Below are 27198 nucleotides of genomic sequence, written 5' to 3' on the forward strand. Positions count from 1 at the left end.
ACCAAGGCCCCGGGTTCGGACCCCATATAGGGATGGCCGGTTCGCTCACTGGCTGGGCGTGGTGCTGACAACACCAAGTCAAGGGTTAAGATCCCCTTACCGGTCATCTTTAAAAATAAATAAATAAATAAATAAATAAATAAATAAATAAATAAAAGTCCTATAGCTAACATCATACTTAATTAGTTAATGACTGAATACTTTGCCCTAAGATTGAGAACAAGATAAGGATGCTAGCTCTCACTACTTCTACTCAGTATTGTACTGGAGGTCCTTGCCAATTCAATAAGGCAAAAAAACCAAAAACCAATATATATATATGTACACACACATATACATATATATAAAAGGCATATAGATTAGAAAGGAAGTAAAACTATCTTTGTTCACAGACAAAATAATTATCTATGTAGAAAATCCCAAGGAAGCTTACAAAAAAGCTACTAGAACTAATAAGTGAGTTTAGCAAGGATGTAGAATGCCACAGGATCAATATACAAAATTCAACTGTATTTCTATATGCTAGCAACAAACAACTGGAAATTCGGGGAAAAAAAAAAAACCCAAAACAAAAACACTCATATATAATAGTGTCCAAAATATGAAATATCCAGTGGTAAATTTACCAAAGGTGTCCAAGACCTGAACATTATAACTGTAAACTACAAAACACTACAGAAAGAAATTAAAGATGTAAATAAATGGATATATACTCATGAATCAGACTCACTATTGTTAAATGTGAATTTTTCCCAAATTGATTTATAGATTCAACATAATCTCAATCAAAAATCTTAGCAAGGGCTGGCTGGTTAGCTAAGTTGGTTAGAGCACAGCCTTATTACACCAAGGTCACAGGTTCAGATCCTTGTACCAGTCAGCAAAAAAAAAAACATCTTAGTAGGCATTTTTGGTAGAAATTAAAAAACTAATTCTAAAACTTATATAGGACACAGAATAGCCAAAAACAATGATGACAAAGAACAAACTTGGAGGGTTTAAACTATCTGATTTCAAGACTTACTATATAAAGCCACTGTAATAAAGACGGTGTAGTACAGGCATAGAGACAGACATAAATCAATGGAACAGAAGAGAGACCAGAAATAGACCCAAACACATATGGCCAACTGATTTTCAATAAATATGTCAAGGCAATAAGACAGGATAGTCTCTTCAACAAATCATTCTGGAGCAATTGGACATCCATATGCAAAACCCTAATCTCACACCATATACAAAAATTAACTTAAAATGGATCACAGACCTAAAGGTAAAACTGAAAGTCTAGAAGTGCACTGTTTAATACAGTAGCCACTAGTCACCTGTGGGCTACTGAGCACTTGAAATGTCACTAGTATAAATGTAGACATGCTATAAGTATAAAATACACATTAGATTTTGAAGACTTAGTAACAAAAAAAAATGTAAAATATCTCACTAATATATTTTTATATCACTTAGATGCTGAAATGGTAATATTTTAGATATATTGGGTTAAATAAAATATTTTATTAAAATTAGGGCCGAGCCCGCGGCGGGAGCGCTGCTGCTCTCCCGAGTGCGCCACGGGCTCGCCCCGGGACACCCCTTTCTGATTTGATGCCCACGCCCTGCTTGCTCTCCTAGCTGAATCTTCCCTTTCCAACCCAATTTTTAAAAGGGCAAAAGATCTGTATAGATACTTCACCAAAGAAAACATATGGATGTTAAGAAATCAGAGGAAAAGATGCTCAACATCATTAGATATTAGGTAAGTGCATATTAAAACAAAAATGGGGTACCACTTCATACCCACCATAATAACTAAAATAAAAAAGTCTACCAACAGTAAGTGCTGGCAAGGATACAGAGCAAGCGGAATACTAGACTGCAGGTAGGAGTTTTAAGAACAGTTTGGCCCTTTGTTACAAAGTTAAACATACATTTACCATATGACTCAGCAATTCCACTCCTAGGTATTTACACAAGAGTAATAAAAACATATGTACACACAGAATTATATGCAAATATTCACTACAGCTTTATTCGTAATTGCCAAAAACTAAAAAGAACCCAAATGTTCCTCAGCTGGTGAATGGAAAGACAAATCATGGTGCATCCACACAATGAAATACTACTCAGCAACAAAAAGGCACAATCTATTAACACACACAACATGGAAAAATTTCAAAAATATTATGCTAAGAGAAAGAAGCCAGACACAAAAGACTATACATTGTATGATTCCATTTATACGAAATTCTAGAAAAGGAATTTCTACAGTGATGGAAAGCAGATCAGTGGTTTCTAGGAATGAGGGTATGAGGGAGGGTACTGACTGCAAATACAAAGCAGAGAACTGTTTGGGGTGATGCCTGATTGTGGGGATGGTTACAAACTCAATTGTACACTTCAACCTGGTTTTTTTTTTTTTTTTTTTTTTATGGCTGGCTGGCATGGGGATTCAACCTGGTAAAATAGACCACAAAAGAGCTGACCAAAACAAACGAACATCATCACTAACAAACAAAACAACATAAAACACAGTTTCTGGTACAGTAGGACAGTAGGTCTGGCATGGAGCCCAAGAACTTGCATTTCTAACAATTTCTAACATTCCCAGATGATGCTGATGATGCTGGTCCAGGGAACTCACTTTGAGAACCCTTCGTCTAGACACACTGCTAAAACTGGCCTATAATAAGCTGGGTATCATCTTAATTCATGTCCCTTCTGTACCTTAGCACTCCTATTTTCAAGAGCACAGACACCGCAGCAAACACTGGTTTCTTACATCTCCTGACACACTTCCTGAAAACCCAGTGTGAGAGACACAAGCCTGGAACCTTCAGGATAAAGTGGAGGTCCTATGAAAATTACTAAAAGCTCCCCAGGTTCAGAAGCAAATGAACCTTTACTCAACAGTTCCCATTTCTGCAACTCAGCCCTACATTTCTTGCCATACCAGGATACCTGCCTTGAAACACAGTTACCACTGGTTTTGCTCATGTTGTTCTCTTGCCCTGAAAGACCTTTTCCTGACCCCAACTGCTGAAACTGTACTTATTCTTTAAGCCCAACTCAAATGGCATTTCCTCCATGAAATAATATGGATTACTTCCTTTTCTATGTTCTCACTGTCATCTATATGCTCCTTCATTATAGTTTTTATTATATCTGGTCCTACTTGTCTATCTTAATAAATGTTTATAGAATCAAACCAATTTCAAATTTAAAAGAATTATTAGCAGTAGCACCTAGAAAACAGACATGTAGAGATGTTACTTAGAGTAGACATCATACTTTTGTTAGTTCTTTATCTCTTTCAGTGGGTACTTCCACTTCCCTCTCCTCTTTTATGATAAGCCTGATTAGTCCTCATGGTTCTGATGGGGCCAACTCCACCCGTAGGACCCAGAGGTGGGCTCGGGACTCAGGACTGACCAATCTGAGTCTTTCCTTCCCCTAGTCCCAGCACTGAGTTCAAGAATAGGCACATAACCCAACCCAGACCAACCAGATATCTCAGTGATCTTCTCAGAACCATAGGCAGAGAAGCTTATACCTATAAAAGTCTCTAATACTACTGATGTATAATTAAAAATGCAAACACAGTAGACAAAGAAAATTACTGCATAGTACTCATTACAATGGTCTAGCCCACTATATGGTGATCCTTATAGTATCCAAAAATATCATGAGAAAAAGGCACAAAGGAAATACTAAAGACATCTTACAAATCTGGTTAATCACCAAAGACTGAGGACTCCTGTTTGTTTTGGATTAGCCAAGAGGATACCTTTGTGTCAAATGTGAGAAGGTAGAGGACACAACCCTCCAACCTTCCCTAGGTTTTAACAGCAATGAATGAAGTTTACTCAGGGTGAAAAGAAACTGACATTCAAAAGAACAAATACCAGAAGCCAAGGAAAGGTTAATGGAAGGAAGAGATCAGCATATATCAGTGAGATGGACAACCATGGGCTTCAGAAGACTCTACAGGAAGAGTGTGACCTAGTACCTTGCAACATGAGCTCCCAACAGTGGGAAGAAAAAAATCCTATGAGACAAGTGATGCACTAAGTCATTCAGGTAGTGATTTCCAGGAAAGGAGCTGTGAAAGGCCTCCCCCACCCCTGCTCACCTGGGTGATTATGCGTTCTCCATCCTTATAGATCTTTTCTCCTATTACATCCACAATCTTCATTCGTTCTGACACCTGAAACAACGGACACACTCACAAATTAGAAGGAAAAAGACCTTAATTGAACATCTCTACAAGACAGAAACGGGCTAGAATAATATGATTTAAAAACCTAACAACAGAATAATTTTGCAATGTTTCATAATCCCCATAAACATAATAAACAGACCCTTGTTCAAACAGACTTTACCTCTAGTGATTTAAGGAGGGGCACAGACTCAATAAATGATTCAAACATCTTCCTCTTTTTTGCATTGTTTTTCACTATGATTCTTCTAAAAGTCACCCGGTCCTACAAGAAAGAATATAAAAATTCTAGTAATTACCTGTGTAAGAGAACATTTACAGTTTATTTAACTGGGCCACAGCAAATATTAGAGGACTATGGAAGTTACTGTGTCAACTGAATGTTTAATGATATTTCAATCTCAGAGTCATCACTGGAAGAAAAAGACCTACCTGTAGCCTACAACAGACAGATGCCCTACCTACTGTTGCTCACTGTCTAGTGCTCAATGTGTGCCACCTGTGGGTCATAAATAGAACACAAAACAAAAACTCCTAATCAAACATATGTGAGCTCACAGTCACTGTTTAATGTCAAAATACACCCTTTCAAAAAAGGGAGAAGTAAGACAGTCAAATGGTTCCTGCTCTCAAGGAATTTACAATCTTAATGGAGAGGCAATATATATAGAAATAAAAAGCTTACAGTCAAGGGAGCATATGAAATATGCCAGGTGAAACTAAAGAAGACAAGTGCCACAGAACTGAAGTGGGAGAGGGAGGTCACAGTAGGCAGGAGTGATCAAAGATAATTTTGAAACAAAAATAAAATTGTCTGGGGCCTGAAGGAGTAGAATTTAAATTAATGAAGAGACAGGGGAGGATACTCAAGATAGAAGGTAGGCATATGAAAGGTACCTTGACCCCAGCAAGTCAATGATTCTGATCAGGAGACAGTTAACCAAAGCTATAGCCAGGCACTTCTCAGATATGTGTACACATGTGTGGGGAGGGACACACAGCCAGGAGAATATTAATTGCTTAGGCCATTTAGGAGTCTTAGGCTCCTAAATAGGAAAGCAGTTACTTGTATCAAGGTGATTTGTACCTTTCTTCCACCTCAGGCTGGCAGAATGAAAAATAGTAGCAAAAGCATAAGGGCGTTGTTTAGGTGTAGGTTAGTTAGCTATTTTAGCATTCCTTTTTCTTTTTGGAGGCTGGCCAGTACAGAGGTACCAACCCTTGACAATTTAGCATTCTTGATAATAAGGCAGGAGTGGGATGGGGGGAGAAATCACACAGAAGACAACTGAGTTGAGATGTCTAAATGGGTTTCGCTGGCGCATATTCCATTAGCTGCAGAATTCACAGGCCCTATCCCATGCCATGGTTCATCTGCCTAACAAGAGAAGTCACCTACACTCCTAGTGTGGGCAAGAGTGGACTCCTACTCTCCCTCCCTAAATTAAATAATGTCTGCTCTCTGGCATTCAGCCAGATTCTGCCCCATTTTCCTCTCTGCTTGAAAAGAGCCATTCAATCTCTGATTGCTCTAGTGGGCTGCATCATCTGCCACTGCTTTTTTGAAGTCCAAAAAAATGGGAGTTATAAAGTTCCCTTCCTTATGCTGGAGTGGGCATTGTCAAAAAATAATATTTTATAAATCCACCTATAATGCTACAAAGATTATTACAATTGAAACAGCAAACTATATTTCTAGCTGAAAAGGAAACAAGCTATCTCTTAAAGTGACATCTTTTTGGGTTCCAACCCTTTCTATGTATGCTTTCACACTTCCCAGAAATCTCTTTTCATGCCATACAAGGCCAGTTCCTGTGTCTGTGAGTGTATAAAAAAGCATCGGAAACCAACCCAGCCTTTGGGGAGTTTCCAATGGAGCAGTGAAGAGGGAACTCCCATAGGCAGCAAGTGCTCAGAAGCAAGCAAACAGCCCTGAAATTCAAAAGAGGAAAGGAGTGCTACCCTTTCCTGTGACTACAGAAGTTCCCGAGGAAAGCTTCTATTGACTTTAACTCAAGCAAGAGAGAGCAGGAACAGAGACTGAGTGTAGTGGCCATGGTGGCAGCTGCCGCCTGTGAAAGGAGGAATGTAGGATCCAACTTGAGAAACTCAGGGACAATACCAGGTCCTCCCTGCTTCAGCTTCGGAAGGCATTTCCAAGGCCTTGCAAGGCACATGTTAAAAAGTCAAGCTGAAGAGAACTGTCTGAGGGTTACCTGACAGTACCTGGAGATGGTACTGAAGCTTTGGGAGTTTAGCCTTGCAAAGCAAGTAAATAAAACAGGAGAAAAGCAGAGGCCAAAAGGGCACCTTGGTGGATCACTGACATTACTTAAGATGGCAGGAAAAGACTGCAAAAGACAAAGGTAGCAAGTAGAATGGCAGGGCAGGAATCTTAGGAAAGTCTCAGGAAGAGATGGGTTGTAAGCAGCACCATGGCCACAGCGAGCTGGTGCCACCAGGCACCAAGAGGGTTACTTCTCTTATGCCCATCCACTCAATCCTCATATCCCAGCCACAAGGCAGGTGGTTTTATACTTCAATGCATTTTTCTTCCACTGAGACCTTCTCTTTGACTTAAGAGATTATTTAAGAACACATTCAATTCCCATGTATTTGGAGATTTTCATTCTCTCTCTGTTATTGATTTCTAGTTTCATTCCATTATGGTTAGTGAACACATTCTGATTTCAATTCTTTTAAATTTGTTTTATATCCCAGGATATGATCAATTTTGTGAATATTCTGTGGGCTTGAAAAGAATGTGTATTCTGTTGTGTGCAGTGGTCTTAAATTTCAATTAGATCCTTTTGATTGACAGTGTTCTAAGTTCTAATTCCTTGCTAATTTTCTGTCTAGTAGTTCTATCAATTATTGAGAAATGGGTGTTAAAGTCTGCATTTTGTATAACTGTGGACTTGTTTATTTCTTTCAGTTTTATCTGCTTTTGCTTAACTTTTTTTTTTTTTCATCTTTTTTACTGACCGGTAAGGGGATCGCAACCCTCGGTGTCGCGCCCGCACCGCGCTCAGCCAGTGAGCNGTCTTTTTTACTGACCGGTAAGGGGATCGCAACCCTCGGTGTCGCGCCCGCACCGCACTCAGCCAGTGAGCGGGAACCGGTCTCCACATGGGATCCGAACCCTTGGCGGGAGCGCGCGGCACACTCTCCAGTGCGCCAGCGGGCCGGCCCATGCTTTTGCTTAACATTTTGAAGCTCTGTTGTTTGGTGTATAATATTTAGGGTTGCTAAATATTCTTGGTAGACTGACTCATTGTTATGTAATGCTTTTCTTTGTCCCTGTAGTTTTCTTTGCTCTGAAGTCTACTCTATCTGATCTTAATATAATCACTCCTGTTTTCTTTTGATTGATGTTTGCATGGTATATTCACTTCCATCCTTTTACTTTCAGATTACCTATATCATTATATTTAAAGCATATAGTTGGGTCATTCTTAAAAAACACTCTACCAGTCTGTCTTTTAATTGGCATTTTAGACCAAATATATTTAAAGTAATTATTCATATGTTAGGGCTTATACTTATCATTTTATTGTAAGTTTTTTGTTGTTCCTTCTGTTTTCTGATCCTGTTTCACTTTTCCTGCCTTGCTGTGGTTTATTTGAATTTTTCGATTTATAGAGCTTTTGGGTATATCTCTTTGTACAGATTCTTTTAGTGGTTGTTCTAGGTATTATATTATAGATATGTAACCACAGTCTACTAGTGTCAACACTTTGCTAGTTTGAGCAAAGTGTAGCTTTACTTCCATTTAGGCCACTTTACCCTCTCCCCTTTACAGTATAATTGTCTCCAATTTTTCTCCTACATACATTGAGAACACATCAGATGTCATAACTCTTGCTTTAACTGTCTAAAATAATTTAGAAAACTCAAGAGGAGGATAGTTTTTTACATTTACCCATATTTATTTACTCCTTCTGTTCTTCACTCCTGATATTTCAAATTCCTTTTTTTTTTTTTTTTTTAGATGTCCAGTAAGGGGATCTTAACCCTTGACTTAGTGTTGTCAGTACCACGCTCTTCCAAGTGAGCTAACCAGCCATCCCTATATAGGGATCCAAACCCGTGGCCTTCGTGTTATCAGCACCACACTCTCCCAAGTGAGCCATGGGCTGGCCCCTCAAATTCCTTTTTTGTGTGTTTGTGTGCAATTAAAAAAATTAAGTAGGGGGTGGCCAGTCAGCTCAGTTGGTAGAGTGTGGTGCTGGTAACACTGAGGTCAAGGGTTTGGATCCCCATACCGGCCAGCCATCAAAAAAAAAAAAAAGAAGAAAGAAAGAAAAGAAAAGAAAAGGAAATTAAATGTTCATTTGAAAAACAAGTTTTAAGTTCGAGCTGCAATGTTGGCACTGTAGATTTTTAAAACAGATCACAAAAAGCATGCACAAAAAAGTACTCATGCAAAGGACAAAATAATGTTAAGAATTAGGCAAACTAGCCGCTGATTTTAAGAAAACAAAAAGCCTGAAATCACTATACAAAATATAAAATGTATTAAACACCACTATCCACAGAACAGTCTTTATTATTTATTATATTTAAAATTATTTGCTTACTGGGCCGGCCCGGTGGCACACTGGATAGTGCGCCGCTTGGGAAGCACAGCGGCGCTCCCGCCCGAGGGTTCGGATCCCACATACAGACCGGTTCCCGCTCACTGGCTGAGCGAGGCACGGGAGCAACACCGAGGGTTGCGATCCCGTTGCCGGTCCCCAGTCCGGTACGGGGGCAACACTGAGGGTTGTGATCCGTTGCCGGACACGGAAAAAGACAAAAGACAAAAAATAAATAAATAAATAAATAAAATAAAATAAAATAAAATTATTTGCTTAGGGGCCGGCCCCGTGGCTCACTCGGGAGAGTACCAGCACCGAGGCCGCGGGTTTGGATCCTACATGGGGATGGCCAGTGGCAGAGCGTGGTGTGGACAACACCGTGCCAAGGGTTGCGATCCCCTTACTGGTCAAAAAAATAATAATAATAAATAAAAAAATAAAATTATTTGCTTAGTTAATTATATATTGAATTGTGAGTATTATACACAAATCCCCTTTAGGAAGGCAATTTCCTTGTTATACTATAGAACATTTAATTACACTGCAAAAAGTACCCTTTTTATTTTTGCTATCAATAAAGAAAACAGTTAACGTATTACCGTAAATATCAGAAAAGTTACAAAGTACTTTCCATGAAGAGTGAAGCACTTGCCTTGAACTGAACGTACTCTTGGAGAATGTCCTGGGTTAAAGAGATGCTCTTAAATTAAATTATAAGACTATCCTTTACAAATCAAAGACCTAAAGGAATCATTCAACCCTCTTACTACTGGGATACCATTGTATCACTTTTCAGTTCTTTCTAGATACAAATAAAATTATTTGCTTAGGGGCCGGCCCCGTGACTCACTCGGGAGAGTACCAGCACCGAGGCCGCGGGTTTGGATCCTACATGGGGATGGCCAGTGGCAGAGCGTGATGTGGACAACACCGTGCCAAGGGTTGCGATCCCCTTACTGGTCAAAAAAATAATAATAATAAATAAATAAATAAAATTATTTGCTTAGTTAATTATATATTGAATTGTGAGTATTATACACAAATCCCCTTTAGGAAGGCAATTTCCTTGTTATACTATAGAACATTTAATTACACTGCAAAAAGTACCCTTTTTATTTTTGCTATCAATAAAGAAAACAGTTAACGTATTACCGTAAATATCAGAAAAGTTACAAAGTACTTTCCATGAAGAGTGAAGCACTTGCCTTGAACTGAACGTACTCTTGGAGAATGTCCTGGGTTAAAGAGATGCTCTTAAATTAAATTATAAGACTATCCTTTACAAATCAAAGACCTAAAGGAATCATTCAACCCTCTTACTACTGGGATACCATTGTATCACTTTTCAGTTCTTTCTAGATACTATTCAAGACATTTAAAAAGATCAGACATATGACAAATATACGTAAAATGAAAAGACAAACTGCTATTTGACACTACTATTGGTAATGTCTGTTCTATGTGAATGCACCTTTAAAAAGAGCCAATGCAGGGGCCGAGTCCGTGGCGCACTTGGGAGAGTGCGGCGTTGGGAGCGCAGCAGTGCTCCCGCCGCGGGTTCGGATCCTATATAGGGATGACCGGTGTGAAAAAAGAGCCAATGCAGGCTGGTGAGTTAGCTCAGTTGGTTACAGCACAGCCTTACAACACCAAGGTCACAGGTTTGGATCCCTGTACAGGCTAGCCACCAAAAAAAAAAAAGAAAAGAAAAAAAAGAGCCCACGTGGCAAGAGATAAATATCTAAAGATTCAAAATGAATCAACAGTATTGGATAACAATATAATTCTCAACTCAGAAACTGCGTCAAGATTAGGTGCATCTTCAGTTAATGTAACAGGAAAAAAAGGCAATGGATTTTATTTTATTAACTGTATCCACTCACAAATCGACCTAAGGTCACTAGATGTGTAGACACAAGAGATTTCTGTTGTTGTGTATAGTCTTTAATTGAAATGATGATAAAGGAAATAGAGCTATTTATTTATTTATTTTGTCCTTTTTGAGACCGGCCGCACCACGCTCAGCCAGTGAGTGCTGTGAGCGCACCAGTCATCCCTATATAGGATCCGAACCCGCGGCGGGAGCGCTACCGCGCTCTCAGCACCGCACCCTCCGAGTGCGCCACTGGCTCGGCCCGGAAATAGAGCTATTTAAAAACAAAACCAAATAGCTATTTCTGTCTAGACTATGAGGTGGCACCAGGTGTGGGATTCACATTTTGAGCAGCCACTTGTACTGCGTGCGCATGGCATGGCCCAGAATTCTGAAGCCTGTGCTGTCAGTGGCCATGTGGGCATTAAACGTAAGCATGAATCTTGCATTTGTTCTGTTGAGCCTTGCCATACTCATCATTGCTTCTTGGTAGCCAACCCTACATCTTCTTGGGTGACCACAAGTTTAATTTTATTTCCAGGAATATCCAGCCACTGGTACACAGCGACACTGACTTGTGTCCCTAGCAGTTCTGTCAACACGAACATGTCCCCCAGCACTGCATTATTTGGCATAATAAATTCACTGGGTTGGCAGACAGTTGTACCGACTCCTCCCAAAACAATCCAGGGGTCTAATACTGTTTGACCACCTGTTACAGATATTCCAGCTTCCTCTGCTACATCTTTAAAACTGTGTATAATTAAGGGCATCACTTTATCGCTTTCTCTGTCAGTCACTTTATTACTTACTCCAAGGAGCATAAGAGTGTTGTCACATTCTGTGATGCCCCTTGTGTAGGGGTCATGGAGGATATTGGAACATGCTATCCTGCCCATGTAAGGGTTGTCTAAGATAGGATAAATGTAATTAGCAGTTTGAAAAAAGGAAAGACCACCATACCTCAAAGGAATGACACTGGTATTCATTCCAATGCCAAGTCTTGGCATAATCGCTCCAAGAAACTGCTCATCTTCTTGTAAGTGGTTCTATTTTAAGGATTCCAGCAATTTCTGTAGTACATCTTGGGGCACTTTTCAGTCTGTGTCCTTCAGTTTAGTGAATCTGGTTAGCCAGAAGCTCTTGCGCAATTCATAACTTTCTAGGTTAAAGGATTCCTGTGTAGACATGGTTCTTGGGCCCACAGTTCTCACTGCTCAAGCCCCTCCCCTTCCTTCTCCTGGTTGGTTGGTTTCTTTAGGGATCCACCAGATGGCTTTGCGCCAGTGACTTCCTCCTGAAAACCGGCCCAGGCTGCTTCCACAATGCACCAAGTGCAACCAGGCTCTCCTTAAGCATTGCCTGAATAAAAATGTCACTTCTGGAGGCAGTGGTTGAGGCTGCGCAAGGGTGCAAGCAAGGGCTTGACCTGGCTTGACATGGCCTTGCAGGAACCAGGCTGCTGCATTCCCGCAGGTCTTGGCAAGCCTTCCTCCTTTTAATCATTTCTTTTTCTGCTTGAAGAACTTCCTTTAGCCATTCTTTTAGGGTGGTTTGCTGGGGACAAAGACTCTTAGTTTTCTTCCATCTGAGACATCTTCATTCCTGAAGAATATTCTCATTAGGTATGGAATTCTGGTTGACAATTCTTGTCTTTCAGCACTTGAAAAATGCTATGCCACTTTTGGCCTCTGTGGTTGGGAAATCCCCTATCATTCAAATTGGTGTTCCCCTATAGGGGCACTGTTTCTCTCTAACTGCTTTCAAGATTTTTTTCTGTCTTTAGTTTCCTGAAGTTTGATTAGGATGTGTTTTGGCATGGATTCCTTTGAGTTTATCCTGTTTGCGGTTTGCTTGGCTTTTTGAACCTGTAGATTTCTATCTTTCATCAAATTTGGGAAATTTTTAATCATGATTTCTTCAAATAATTTTTTAGCTCCACACTTCTCCTCTCCTTCTGCAACTCTGATGATAGAAATGCTAGATCTTTTGTTATTGTCCCACAAACTCTGTTCACTTCATTTCAGTTTATATTCTCTCTGTTGTTCAGATTGGATAATTTCCATTGGACTATCCTCAAGTTCACTGATTCTTTCCTCTGTCATATTCATTCTCTTATTGAGCCCATCCAATGAGTTTTTATTTTGGTTACCATCTTTTCCAGTTCAAAAATTTTCATTTGGCTCTTCTATCTTCCATTTCTCTGCAGAGACTTTCTTTCTTAAAATTTGTTTCAAATGTATTCATAATTGCTTGTTGAAGCATTTTTATGATGGCTGCCTTAAAATCCTTGTCAGCTAATTCCAACACCTGTGTCATCTTGGTACTGGCATCTGTTGATGATCTTTTCTCATTCAAGTTGAAAATTTCCTTGCTCTTGGCATGACAAGTGATTTGATGGTACCCCGGACATTTTGGATATGATGTTGTAAAGTTTTTTTTTTTTTTATGGCAAGCTTTCACCCTGTTTAGGTACACCATGAATGTACAAGTGAGAGTGCATGTTCAGTTCCCCTCCAGGCCCCACTGACACTACTCTGGCAGGGAAAGTAGAGTGCCAACTAGCAACACCATGCTCCACCTCATTTTGCCTCTTTACTGCCAAATAGGGCTGGAAGTCCAGCTTCCTGCTCAGTCCAGTGACACTGTGGGGTGGAGGCAAAAGCAGTTTTCCTTTTGGTATTTGGCTGAGGTAGGGCTGGTATTATCAACAAAGGTTTTCTGTTCTGCTAAGCCACTCTTTTCCTGGTCCTTTGGCTACAGGGAGCAGCTTTTGCTTGAGGCTTTTTCTGAATGTACCTGTTGGCAGATCTGGGTTGCAGGCCTTTACGGCATCCCATCTGAAATATATGGGAAGCAATAAGGAAACCCAGGGAACTCACTGTTATGTCCTTCCTCAAGTTTCATGGTCCCTAGCCAGTGTGCCACCTTTCAGGGTCTTCCTATGTTTGTATACTGTATTATGTACAGAGTTTTTTTAGTTTTAATAGGGAAGACTAGCAAGGAATGGGGCTATTCCATCTTAGCCTAAACTGGTAGTTGGCACCAGTGCATTTTAAAACTGAGTTTATTTTCCTGTATTATTTACTATTTCCCCATATTTATCTATTCTTGAGTTTTTCAATCATTGGGTCCCCAACTGGGTGATCTGTCTTGTTTTTTTATTTGGCAGCTGGCCGGTACTGGGATCCAAACTCCTAACCCAGGTGTTAAAACACTGTGCTCTAACCAACTCAGCTAACTGGCTGGCCCCTTGGGTGATCTATTCTTAAGCCATTATATCTCTCATCTTTCAGGAGCACTCTTAATTTCACATCAGTATGACACATTAAAAGCTCTCTTTCATTCCTTTTTTATTTCATTTGAGAAAATACGTTGATAATTCTATGGTATACATTTAATTCTGCTTATAAGATAAATGGAAATAAACTACTATAGATGTCAACATTTTAAAAGTGAAATTTGGAATTTGTACAAGAGGATAATTATTTTCTTTAAGAAAGAAGAGAGTTATACATTTTGAATAATATATAATTTGATACTGAAGGAAACAAGGTGGGTCACATATAATAGAAGACATGATCACAGGAGTATCGTGCCTGAGACATTCTGGGAAGGTTCTCTTTCCTGCAATATGGCCGTCAGCCTTGCTAGTGATCTAAGTCAACTGGATATTATGGACAAGTAAATGGCTGAACATAGGGAAAAGTTGGTCCTGACACATCTAGAAATGGAAAACACTATTGACAGAGCTTTCAGTGACATTTTTTCTAGGCTGCTTCTTCTATGGAGAGTTATCCTCTCTCTTCCCACCTGTCTGATAAAAACAAACAGAAAATGTAATAAAAGCTGTATACAACTATAAGGTCATAAGACCTAGTCTTGTTTCTTTAACTTGGAATTAATGGTTTGTTGACAAATCATTTTAGAGAAATGGAAAAATATATTTGCACAAGACCTTCCACAATGTCTTTCACAGAACTGGCTATAAAATATGGTGTGAACCAATAGCCCAAGGACAGAGACTCTGAAGAAATGGAAATTAATATGGTGCCATGCAAAGGGAACCATTTCTCTCACTCACCAGTCCCCAAAGGGAGCCTTCTGAGGTGGCGACAATGGTAGCAGCTCTTGGGGTGTTGTACATCAGAGCCAGTTCTCCAAAACTGCCACGGTTGTCATACTGACCAACAGAGCGGGTCTGATTATCTTTTGTTACTAAAATGTCATAGGTTCCCCTGGAAGAATAAAAAGAAAAAATTTCATTAATTATTTCTGATGATAAATATAAGAACTGATAAGTACATATAATATAAAACATTCTTATAGGGAATTTCTGATGGAATTTTGCTAGTATATAGAAATGCAACAGATTTTTGCATTTTGACTTTGTATCCTGTGACCTTGCTAAAGTCATTTATTAGTTCTAGTAGCTTTTTTGTAGTAGTCCTGGGATCTTTTACATAGAGGATCATGTTATCTGCAAATAAGTTCAATCTATATGCCCTTTCTTCCTTCCTTCTTTCCTTACATTTCTCCTTTCCTTTCTTCTCTCCATCCCTAACTTCCTTCCTTTTCTTTGCCTTATTTCATTGACTAGGATCTCTTATACAATATTGAGTAGAAGTGGTAAGAGCAAGACATCCTTGTTTTATTCTCCATCTTACAGGGAAAACAATCAGTCTTTCTCCACTAAGTATGATGTTAGCTGTAGGTTTTTTTATAAATGCCTTTAGTCAGGCTGGGGAAAGTCCCTTCTATTCCCAGTTTGATAAGCACTTTTATCACAAAGTGTTGAATTTTGTCAAATGCTTTGCTGCAAGTATTGAAACGACTGTATGGGTTTTCTTTCATAGTCTGTTGAAAATTAGGATATAACTGATTAAAATAAAGTAGAGAGGTGGGGCAAGATGGTGAACTAGAGGTGCCCAGGATGCATTCCTCCCACAGAAAAGAACCAGAACAACTAACAGATAGCTAAATATTGATGGAAACATGGTGGGAGAGCATAGAAGTACAGCAGGAGACTGGTGAGATCCCTGTGGAGCACAAAAGCCCAGGATGGTGGCAGAGAGAGGGAGAGAGAGGCACATAATTTCAGCCACCATGTATCTGACACCAGGATTGGCACAGGAAGAATTTTTCCTTGAGGTGAAAAGGTAGGCAGGGGACCCACACCAACTTCTAAACTCACCACAGGGGCCCATAGATACTGCATCAGGACAAGCCCAGAGGAAAGTGTGGTGAGCATCCTACAGTACATGCACTGCATTGCTTTAGAATACTAACACAAACTATACTCGCCCCCTCCCACCCTTGTGATCCATGCTGATTCAGGACAGCAACATCTTGAAACCAGAGGCATTAAAGGAGCAAGCTGCACCCAGGGGTGCATCCCCAGCTTTTAGGCTTTACCCCCTTCCTAGAGCACTCAGAGGCTACAATGCCCTGATCCTGGCAGTTTGAAGCCTAGGCTAACAGCAGCTGTGACTCAGTTGGGTGTACCTAAGCCCCTAACCTGGGAAAACAGCTCATGCATCTCCACCCTAAAGAAAACACCCTTGAGCCGGTGGAAATAAAGCACATTTGCCCTCTCATAGTAGTGGCCAGGCAGTTCTCTCATGTACAGTCCTGCCTAGTGGCCTTACCAACAGTCCAAGGAGCAGTTGGACAGGCCCCTTGCTGTAGGCCTGCTTAGTAGCCTTACCTACAGTCTGAGAGATGGCTGGACAGGCCCCCCTCACTGCAGACCTGCCTAGCAGCCTCGCCCACCTACTAGAAAGCAGCCGGTTGGACTCCCTAGCTGAAGGTATGCCTGGTAGCCTTGCCAACAGTCCAAGAAGCAGCTGGACAGATCCTCCCACTGCATCCCCACCAGTGGCCTCTCCCACTTTCTAAGAAGTGGCTCAGAAGCTCCACCCTTGGCAGCCCAGATCTTGAACCACAGAAGGAAGCATGACCTCACATTAGGCCCCAAGAACTGGCACAGCAGAAGAGCCACTGGCAGACCTGCACTCTGCTAGCCAAGCCAAAGTGCATCCATGCCCCTGGTTCAGAGAAACAGCTCAGCTGTCATGTCCCTAGAAGACCCACCCCCAAATCTTTGAGCCACCACATGTACATGCATCTGAGTGAGAAACACCTCAGCTAATATGACCCTGGCAGACCCACTCCTGGACAGAGAAGCAGCATGGTGACCCTTCCACTGGCAATACAGTCTCAGAGACCATTATATACCATACACCCACACCCCCAGCCTGAGAATCAATCAAGCAACTGCATCCCTACTGAGCCAGCTCCTGAGACAACTGACCCAAAGGGTGCATGTGCACACCTCCATACTGTGAATCAACCCATCCTGTGATACCTCTTCTGGAAAAGCTGTGCCACTGCCACCACAAACCTCTAAAGTATAGGTTACTAAGTCACTCACAGACATAGCAAAAGTAGATTACAGCTGAAGAAACTACACAGAATCTACACTACTGCATCCATCTGGAATGAAACCACTGTACTCTACCCAATCAATGGCCCAGGACACATTTGCAGGTGAAAATCTTCTCCCATGCAAGCCACTCTACAAAACTGAAAAAGGTGACTATTCCACCAGATGCAGATGTCAATGCAGGGAAACAAGAAACATGAAAAAATAAGGCAACATGACAACATCCAAAAAACCCAAAATAATGCTCCAGTAACTGGTCCCAAAGAATTAGAAATTGCTGACTTGCTGGAAAAGAAATTAAAATTAATTGTCTTAGGGAAACTCACTGAGATACAAGACAATACAAAGAGTTCAATGAAATCAGAAAAACAATTCATGATCTGAATGAGAAATTAGACAAAGAGATAGATATGATTTTAAAAAATCAAGCAGAAATCTTGGAATTGAAGAATTCATTGAACAAAATAAAAATATATCTGAGAGTCTCAACGACAAACTAGATCAAGCAGAAGAAAGAATTTCTGATCTTGAGGACAGAGGTTTGAAATAACAGGATGACAAAAAAAAAAAAAAAGAAAGAAAGAAAGAAAGAAAAAAGAAAAGAGAATGAGCCAAACTTACAAGATCTATCAGATATGTGAGCAAATAAGAGGATTATGGGCATTCCAGAAAAAGAAAGCAAAAAAGATACTGAAAACCTATTTAAAGAAATAATAGCTGAAAATTTCCATAGATTTGGGAAAGATACAAATACCTAACTCCAGGAAGCTCAAATGTCCCCAAATAGATTCAACCCAAATAGGTCATCTCTAAGACACATTGTAGTCAAACTATCCAAAGTTCAGAACAAACAGAGAATTCTAAAACCAGCAAGAGAAAAACGTCAAGTCACTTATAAGGAAATTCCCATTACAGTAACAGCAGACTACTCAGCAGAAACCCTATAGGCTGGGAGAGAATGGGATGACATATTCAAAGTACTGAAGAGAAAAGGAAAAAAAAAAAAGCTGCCAGCCACGAATACTATACCCAGCAAAGCTACCCTTCAAAAGGTAAGGAAAAGTAAGGTCTTTCGCAGACAAGCAAAAATTAAGGGAATTAATCACCACCAGACTGGCCTTAACAGAAATGCTTAGGGGAGTCCTACATCTAGAAGAGAAAGAACAATAACAATCAGCATGAAAATACCTGAAAACATAAAACTTACTAGGAGAGTAGATACACAAATTAGAAAGAGAAGGGAATCAAACCTTATCAATACAGAAAACCACCAAAGCTCAAGGATAAATATTGAGAGGAAAAAAGGACAAAAGATATACAAAATAATCAGAAAAGAACCAATAACATGACAGGAGTAAGACCTGACATATCAATAATAACCTTGAATGTAAGTGAATTAAAAGCTCCAATTAAAAGACATAAACTGGCTGAATGGATAAATAAGAAACACACCTCACCTACAAAGACACACATAGACTGAAAGTGAAGGGCTGGAAAAAGATATTCCATGCAAATGGAAAACAAAAGTGAGCAGGAACAGCTATACTTATGTCAGATAAAACAGACATTAAATCAAAATCTGTACTAAGAGACAGAGAAGGGCACTATATAATAATAAAGGGATCAATATAGCAAGAGAATATAACAACTGTAAATATATATGCACCCAACATCAGAACACCCATATATATAAAGTAAATATTATCAGATCTAAAGGGAGAGATAGACACCAACACAATAGTAGTGGGGGATTTTAAAACCTCACTCTCAGCATTGGACAGATCATTGAGACAGAAAATCAGCAAGAAAACATCGGATTTATTTACTTATTTTGGGGGTTTTTGTGGCTGGCCAGTATGAGGATCTGAACCCATGATCTTGGTGTTATAAGGCTGTGTTCTAATCAACTGAGCTAATCAGCCAGCCTGTAACGTCGGATTTAAATGGTACCATAGACCAGATGAACCTAACAGACATATATAGAGCATTTCATCCAACAGCTGCAGAATACACATTATTTTCATCAGCATATGGAACATTCTCTGGGAATGACCATATGTTAGGTCACAAAATAAGTCTAAACGGGTTCAAAACAATCAAAATCACAGCAAGTATTTTTTTCTGGCCATAATGGAATAAAACTAGAAATCAATACCAAGAGGAACTTGCAGAATTACACAAATACATGGAAATTAAACAACACGCCCTTGAACGACCAAAGGGTCAAAAAAGAGATTAAAAAGGAAATCAAAAAAGTTCATGAGACTAATGAAGACAGAAACACAACATACCAAAACCTATAGAATACAGCCAAGGCAGTATTAAGAGGAAAGTTTATAGCAATAAATGCCTACATCAAAAAAATAGAAAGATTTCAGATAAACAGCCTAGCAATGCACTTCAAGAAACTAGAAAAGCAAGAACAAATTAAATCCAAACAAGTACAAGAGAAGAAATAATAAAAGTCAGAGCAGTAAAAAATGAAATTGAGACTAAAAATACAATACAAAAAACATCAATCAAGTGAAAAGCTGGTTCTTTGAAAAGATAAGCAAAATTGACAAACCACTAGCCAGACTAACCACAAAGAAAAGAGAAAATACCCAAATAAACAAAATCAGAAATGCAAATGGAGACATTACAGCAGATACCACTAAAATACAAAGAATCATCAGAGACTATTATGAACAACTATATGCCAATAAATATGAAAACCTCATCACTTCCCCTCAGGTTCGGCGGTGGGGACCCACGCGGGTTCAACATGCGTATCGAAAAGTGTTACTTCTGTTTGGGGCCCATCTATCCGGGCCACGGCATGATGTTCGTCCGCAACGATTGCAAGGTATTTAGATTCTGTAAATCCAAATGTCATAGAAACTTTAAAAAGAAGCGCAATCCTCGCAAGGTCAGGTGGACTAAAGCATTCCGGAAAGCAGCTGGTAAAGAGCTTACAGTGGATAATTCATTTGAATTTGAAAAATGTAGAAATGAACCTGTCAAATACCAGCGAGAGCTATGGAGTAAAACTATTGTTGCAATGAAGCGAGTTGAAGAGATCAAACAGAGACGCCAAGCTAAATTTATAATGAACAGATTGAAGAAAGATAAAGAGCTACAGAAGGTTCAGGACATCAAAGAAGTCAAGCAAAACATTCATCTTATCCGGGCCCCTGTTGCAGGCAAAGGAAAGCAGCTGGAAGAAAAAATGGTACAGCAATTACAAGAAGATGTGGACATGGAAGATGTTTCTTAAAAATCTCACTATAACCATTTCTCGTTGTACATTTGAATATCTCCTTTGGAGACAGAACTTTTAAATTATTGATTTATTTGTTACATAATGTCACTGAAATGAAAGGCAATTAAATATACGTCTCTCTTGCATTGCTTCCTGCAACATATCAGATATTATGGATATTAGATTGCATCTCAGTGTTACATCTTCACGATAGATGTGTTCATGTAAATCATGAGAATTCTGTTTGTAAATACAGAAGTGAATTGTGGATATAAAATGGTCAGGCCATTTGGATAATGGCACCAGGCAGCATTTATATCATAACTAATGACAAAAATTCATGGCTAGTGATATATAAAATAAATTTTTTTTTGAGTAAAATATTCCTTTTATTAATGTTATCTAGAAGGGGGAATACAACAAAGAACTAACAATTTGTATGTCAGCCTCAAATAACACCTTTTATTTTGATTTCAGTATTTCTTGTTTTGGCTTATTTGCATCTTAGAAGAGTATAATGGCCTTGTATAATGAAGGCTAATTATGCTGGACTGTTTTGACTTAGTTTAACTGTTCTGTTAACTCTGGGTGGATTTTGAGGATGAGAGTTGAATAATCTGTGCCTGCAGTGGCACTATGTAATTTCCTCTTTGGAGTATACTCAATTCTAACTTGTGATTCCTGGTAGAACAAACTTTATTTTTATAGTCTAGAAATGATCTAAAACCAGAGGAATCCTGAGGTCTTTTAAAATTTGTTCTGTGGTTTTCTTTAAAAAAGCTCGTATTGTTTTTGGAAAATAGAATTTATAGGTAGAACATCTGTCTATTATTTGCACACAAAATAAAATCACTTCTAAAGTAAAAATAAATAAATAAATAAATAAATATGAAAACCTAGAGGGAATGGATAAATTCCTGGCACATATGCCCTACCAAGGCTGAACCAAGAAGAAATAGAAAATCTAAATAGACCAATAACAAATTAACAAGACAAAATCAGTAATAAAAAGTCTCCCAGCAAAAATGCAAACAAAAAAACCCCCAGGATCAGATGGCTTTACTGCTGAATTCTACCAAACATTTAAAGATCTAATACCAATACTTCTTAAATTATTTCAAAAAACTGAAGTGGACAGAATTCTTCCAAACTCATACTATGTTGCCAGCATTACCCTGATACCAAAAGCACACAAAGACACAACAACAAAAAAGAATACAGGCCAACATCCCTAATGAACACAAATGCAAAAATACTAGCAAACTGAATCCAACAGCACATCAAAAAGAATACATATACCATGATTAAGTGGGATTTATCCCAGTGATGCAGAGATGGTTCAACACATGCAAATCAATAAATGTAATACCTCACACATCAATAGAATGAAAGAAAAAGACCATATGACCATCTTAATAGATGCAGAAAAATCATTTGATAAAATTCAACATCTCTTCAAGATAAAGACTCTCAACATGTTAGGTAGAGAAAAAAACCTTAATCTTAATACATCTTAATTTTTAAGGCTATATAAGACAAACCCACAGCTAACATCACAAACTGGAACAAAACAAGGATGCCCACTCTCCCCACTTCTGTTCAGCATAGTACTGGAAGTCCTAGCCAGAGCAATTAGGCAAGAGAAAGAAATAAAGGGCATCCAAATTGGAAAGAGGAAGTCAGGTGGTCCCTGTTTACAGACGACATGCTGTTATATAGAAACCTAAGGACTCTACAAAAAAACTCCTAGACCTGATAAACAAGTTCAGAAAATCAACATAGAGGACACAAAATCAACACAGAGGGCCAAGCCCGTGGCGCACTCAGGAGAGTGCGGCACTGGGAGCGCAGCAACGCTCCCGCCATGGGTTCGGATCCTATATAGGGATGACCGGTGCGCTCACAGCGCTCACTGGCTGAGCACAGTGTGGCCAGTCTCAAAAAGGACACACACAAAAAAATCAACATAGAAAAATCAGCAGCATTTCTACACACCAAAAATGTTTAGCAGAGAAAGAAATCAAGAAAGCTATCCCATTTACAACAGCAAAAATGACAAAAAATAACTAAGAATAAATTTAACCAAGGAGGTAAAAGATCTCTACAGTGAAAACTATATTCAGATCCCACCAAAAAAAAAAACAAAAAAAAACCAACCCAAAAAACAAAAAAACACTACAAAACACTGATTAAAGAAATTAAAGAAGACAAAAAAATTAAAAGACATCCCATGCTCATGGATTGGAAGAATCAATAACATCAAAATGACCATACTACCCAAAGCAATCTACAGATTCAATGCAATTCCCATCAAACTGCCAATGACATACTTCACAGAAACAGAAAAAAACAGTTCAAATATTTATATGGAACAAGAGACCCTGAATAGCCAAAGCAATCCTGAGCAAAAAGAACAAGGGAAATGGGAGGATATCACAGTCCCTTCAAAATGTACGGCAGAGTGACAGTAATCAAAACAGTATGGTACTAGCACAAAAACAGACACACAGACCAACAAAACAGTACATAGAATTCAGTAGTAAATACAAGTACCTACAGCCAACTGATTTTTGACAAAGGAGCCAAGAACATACATTGGTATAAAGACAGTGCTGGGAAAACTGAAGATCTGTATGCAGAAGAATGAAACTAGATCCCTATCTCTCACCATACAAAAAAAAAAAAAAAAGTCAACTCAAAATGGATTTTTTTTTTTTTTTTCATTTTTTGAGACTGGCCGCACCACGCTCAGCCAGTGAGCGCTGTGAGCGCACCGGTCATCCCTATATAGGATCCCAACCCGCGGCAGGAGCGCTGCTGCGCTCCCAGCACTGCACTCTCCCGAGTGCGCCACAGGCTCAGCCCTTCAAAATGGATTAAACACTTAAATGTAAGACCCAAAACTATAAAACCTCTAGAAGAAAACAGGAGGAACACTTCAGGACATAGGTCTAGGCAAAGACTTTATGAATAACTTACTTCAGAAGCACAGGGAACAAAGGTAAAAATTAACAAATGGGATTACATCAAACTACAAAGCTTCCACACAGCAAAGGAAACAATCAACAGAGCAAAAAGACAACCTGCCGAATGGGAGAAAACATTTACAAACTATGCATCCAACAAGGGATTAATATCCAGAATATACGAAGAACTCAAACAACTCAACAGTAAAAATCAAATAATCCAATTAAAAAATGGGAAAAGGAACTGAATAGACATTTTCCAAAAGAAGACATACAAATGGCGAACAGGCACATGAAAAAATGCTCAATGTTGCTAATCTTTAGAGAAATGCAAATGAAATATCTCACCTCAGTTAGAAAGACTATTATTAAAATGACACAAAATAACAAATGCTGCCAAGGATGTGGAGAAAGGGGAACTCTTATCCATTGTTGATGGGAATGCAAATTAGTACAGCCACCACAGAAAACGTGTGGAGATTTCTCAAATAACTACAGATAGAACTACTATATTAACCAGCAACTCCACTACTGGGTATATATCCAAAGGCAGGGAAATCAACAGATTGGAGGGATGCCTGTACTCCCATGTTTATTGCAGCTCTAGTCACAACAGCCAAGAGTTGGAACCAACCTAAATGTCCTTCCATGGATGACTGGATAAAGAAAATGTAGTATGTATACACAACGGAATACTACTCAGCCATAAAAAAGAATGAAATTCTGCCATTTGTAGCAACATGGATGAGCGTGGAGAAAATTATGTTAAGTGAAATAAGCCAGCAACAGAGAGAGAAATACCACATACTTTCACTCATATGTGAAAGCTAAAAAAGTTGTTCTCATAGAAGTAGAGAGGAAAATAGTGGTTACTTAATACTGGTGGGAGGAAGGGAAGTGGGGGGGGATCAGGAGAGGGTGGTCAGTGAATACAAAATATTATAGGGATAGGAAGAATGGGACCTAGGATTCTATAGTAACATAGGGAGACTACAGTTGACAAAGTACTTTGAATAGCTAGTCAAGATGATGTTGAATGTTCCTAACACAAAGAAGTGACCAATGTTTGAAGTGATGGATATACTAAGTACCCTGACATGATCATTGCACACAGTATGAATGTACCCAAATATCATATTGTACTCCATAAATACATACAATGATCATGGGTCAATTAAGAAAAATAAACTAAAAAGAGAGAAACAGAAAGTAGAATAATGGTTACCAGAGGCAGGGAAAGGAAGAAAGGTGGGGGAGATGGGGGAAGGTTCGTAGACCAGTACAAAGTTACAGTTAGGTAGAAAGAATAAGTTCTGGTGCTCTAGGGTAACAATAGCTAATAATATTGTATTGCATATTTCAAGATAGCCAGAAAAGAGAATCTTAAATGTTATAACTACAAATCAATAATAAGTGTTTAGGTGATAGATATGTTAACTATTCTGATTAGATCATTATACAATATATGCATGTATTGAAACAATAAACTGTACCTCATAAACATGTACTACAAAAAAGTTTAAAAAAGAAAGAAAGCAAATGATAGAATTTTCTACTTAGTGATTGGTAATGATTGCTAAAGAAAAATGTTCAGATCTGACAAGCATTTGGAGAAAAAGGCCCTCTCAACACCACTGAGGCAAACATAAGCATTTCAGTTTCTGCAAGATAATAACATATAGCAGACGTTTTAAAGACACCCTTTGCCACAACAATTCCATTTCTAGTCATTCTAAAAGAGATAAACAAAGACACTGGAAAAGATTTAACTGCAGGGATGCTCACCAGGTAATATTTATAGCAGCAAAAATTACAAATAATTTAATTTGCTAACGATAGGGGATAAGTCAAATATGATATGGTACTTCAAAAAGTTCATGGAAAGATTTGAATTACCTTTTGCTTTGTTTTTTTTGGTTTTGGATTATCTTTTAATTTTATTTTTCCAAAGCCATTTTGAAGTACCCTCATACATGTTTATATTCATATTATGCAGTCATTAAAAATGATGACATAGAATAATATTGAATTCCATGGCAGCATACTTAAATTCTAAAAATTAGATCATACAACAGTGTATGACCCAATGTAAAAAATATATATATGTAAATGTAATAAAGAGTCAACTTCATTTTTGATATTTGATTGTTGACAGCTTTCAAGCTTCTTCTCCTCCACATCTGAGCAAGCTGATACAAAAGCCTTGGTCCTCCCTCATTTGGTGTTGATGGGAAAGTTCAAACACAAATGCCAGCCCATGCGTAAGAGTACCCTCACCCAGCCCCACCTCCTAACTACCATAAAATCCCAAGACCAGTTACCTCTCCCTGCAGTCTCAAGTCACTTTTTTTTTTTTTTTAAAAGATGACCAGTAAGGGGATCTTAACCCTTGACTTGGTGTTGTCAGCACCACGCTCAGCCAGTGAGCGAACTGGCCATCCCTATATGGGATCCGAACCCGGGGCCTTCGTGTTATCAGCACCGCACTCTCCCGAGTGAGCCACGGGCCGGCCCCTCAAGTCACTTTTTGATCTGCCCTGCTCTCCCCAAAATACCTCACTGTGTGAGAAATAAACCTTTTTATATGCTTTTAGTGTATATGTATTATCATCAGTCGACACCTGAACCAAATTTTGGGCAAGAGGTCTGAACTCAAAATAAAGCATGGAAAAAACAATAAAGGGATACATTCTAGCAATGAGATATCGCTCAATTACTTTCTTTCTCACTTTTATTTATTTTTACTTTCTAAATTTCCTATAAAGAACCTCTCCTTGTCTGATAAAATCACTAGTATCATATATTAAATGCAAAGCAGAGAATAAAACCTATCACTCAAGTATCAGTTATGTGGCACCAACTCTGCTCTCAAGAGAGCTCACCATTCAGTAGGGAAGCTGACCCATTCGGGGCCCGGTAGACAAGACAAAAGCAGTAAGGCTGTGAATGGAAAACATGGAATTCAGAGTAAATTCATTCAAGTGTTTTCAGTCTCTCCTCCAGCAGACACTGGCTACTTAACTTTGACACAAACTATTTCAGGCAGCAGCACTGCAGAGAGCCTCTACTGACCTCCCCGACTCAGTTTCTCCTCCAAATAATAGGATATGTTTTTATCACTGTTGATATCAACATTTTATGCAATAATTATTTATTTAAGGGTCTGTCTCCCTAACTAGACAATAAGCTTTTTGAGGTCAGGAACTGTATCTTTTTTTTGGCAGCTAGCTGGCGGGAGGGGGGACTGTACTTTTTACTTAAATGACAGTCTTTCCTGTTTGTTAATCACCACTTTCACTGTATACAAAGGATAACCCCTCTCATTTACATGTGTAACAAATCATTCCTTTTGTAGATAGGCATTTCAATCTTTAAGTTCTGGACATGTGCTGATGGATGATTATTTCCCACACCACAAGTGCCTGCTGGGACCTCTACCTTGGTGGGGGAGTACACATCAAGGCATGGGGGAGTACACATCAAGGCATGGGGGAGTACACATCAAGGCAAATGGGAGAGATGGCTGCTGGAGGCAGCATACAATGTGAGAAATTATTCTGTCATTATTTATAGAATTTCTATGTAGAAAGCATTAGAATAACAAGTAAAAGTAAAGTTTTTTCTTTGAGAAGATATTATTTATATCATCTTTACTCTTCAAATAAAACATTTCCTTTAATTGTAATAGTTTGTCCCAGGTATCAAGGACCCAAAGGTTAGCCAAGGAATGAGAGCATCTTCTGTTTAAGAACCTGAATGAGCGGGGCCAGCCCGGTGGCGCACTGGATAGTGTGCCGCTTGGGAAGCGCGGCGGCGCTCCCGCCCGAGGGTTCGGATCCCACATACAGACCGGTTCCCACTCACTGGCTGAGCGAGGCGC

General features: G+C 39.1%; 2 protein-coding genes and 1 pseudogene across 3 annotated transcripts in view; 1 reads left to right on the plus strand and 2 right to left on the minus strand.

Moving 5' to 3' along the window:
- IP6K2 (inositol hexakisphosphate kinase 2) overlaps window positions 1-27198 on the minus strand; it is a 172466-nt gene that overhangs the window by 57970 nt on the left and 87298 nt on the right. For both annotated transcript variants that reach the window (XM_008565768.1, XM_008565770.1), the window contains 3 exons: window positions 14751-14904; window positions 4377-4478; window positions 4127-4201 (listed from right to left, as the gene is read on the minus strand). In XM_008565768.1, coding sequence (XP_008563990.1) covers window positions 4127-4201; window positions 4377-4478; window positions 14751-14904 — 331 coding nt within the window. The remainder of the gene's footprint in view (window positions 1-4126; window positions 4202-4376; window positions 4479-14750; window positions 14905-27198) is intronic.
- Window positions 11006-11856, minus strand: LOC103584952 (annotated as a pseudogene).
- LOC103584933 (probable ribosome biogenesis protein RLP24) lies at window positions 19835-21207 on the plus strand. Its single transcript, XM_008565761.1, has one exon. The coding sequence runs from the start codon at window positions 19876-19878 to the stop codon at window positions 20365-20367; it is 492 nt and encodes a 163-aa protein (XP_008563983.1). The 5' UTR covers window positions 19835-19875; the 3' UTR covers window positions 20368-21207.

Source organism: Galeopterus variegatus, unplaced genomic scaffold (genome assembly GCF_000696425.1).
Source record: "Galeopterus variegatus unplaced genomic scaffold, G_variegatus-3.0.2 Scaffold203, whole genome shotgun sequence".
Lineage (NCBI taxonomy): Eukaryota > Metazoa > Chordata > Mammalia > Dermoptera > Cynocephalidae > Galeopterus > Galeopterus variegatus.

What these genes read in the sequence shown, in the direction of transcription:
- LOC103584933 (XM_008565761.1), top strand. Translation starts at nt 19,876, where the DNA reads ATGCGTATCGAAAAGTGTTACTTCTGTTTGGGGCCCATCTATCCGGGC.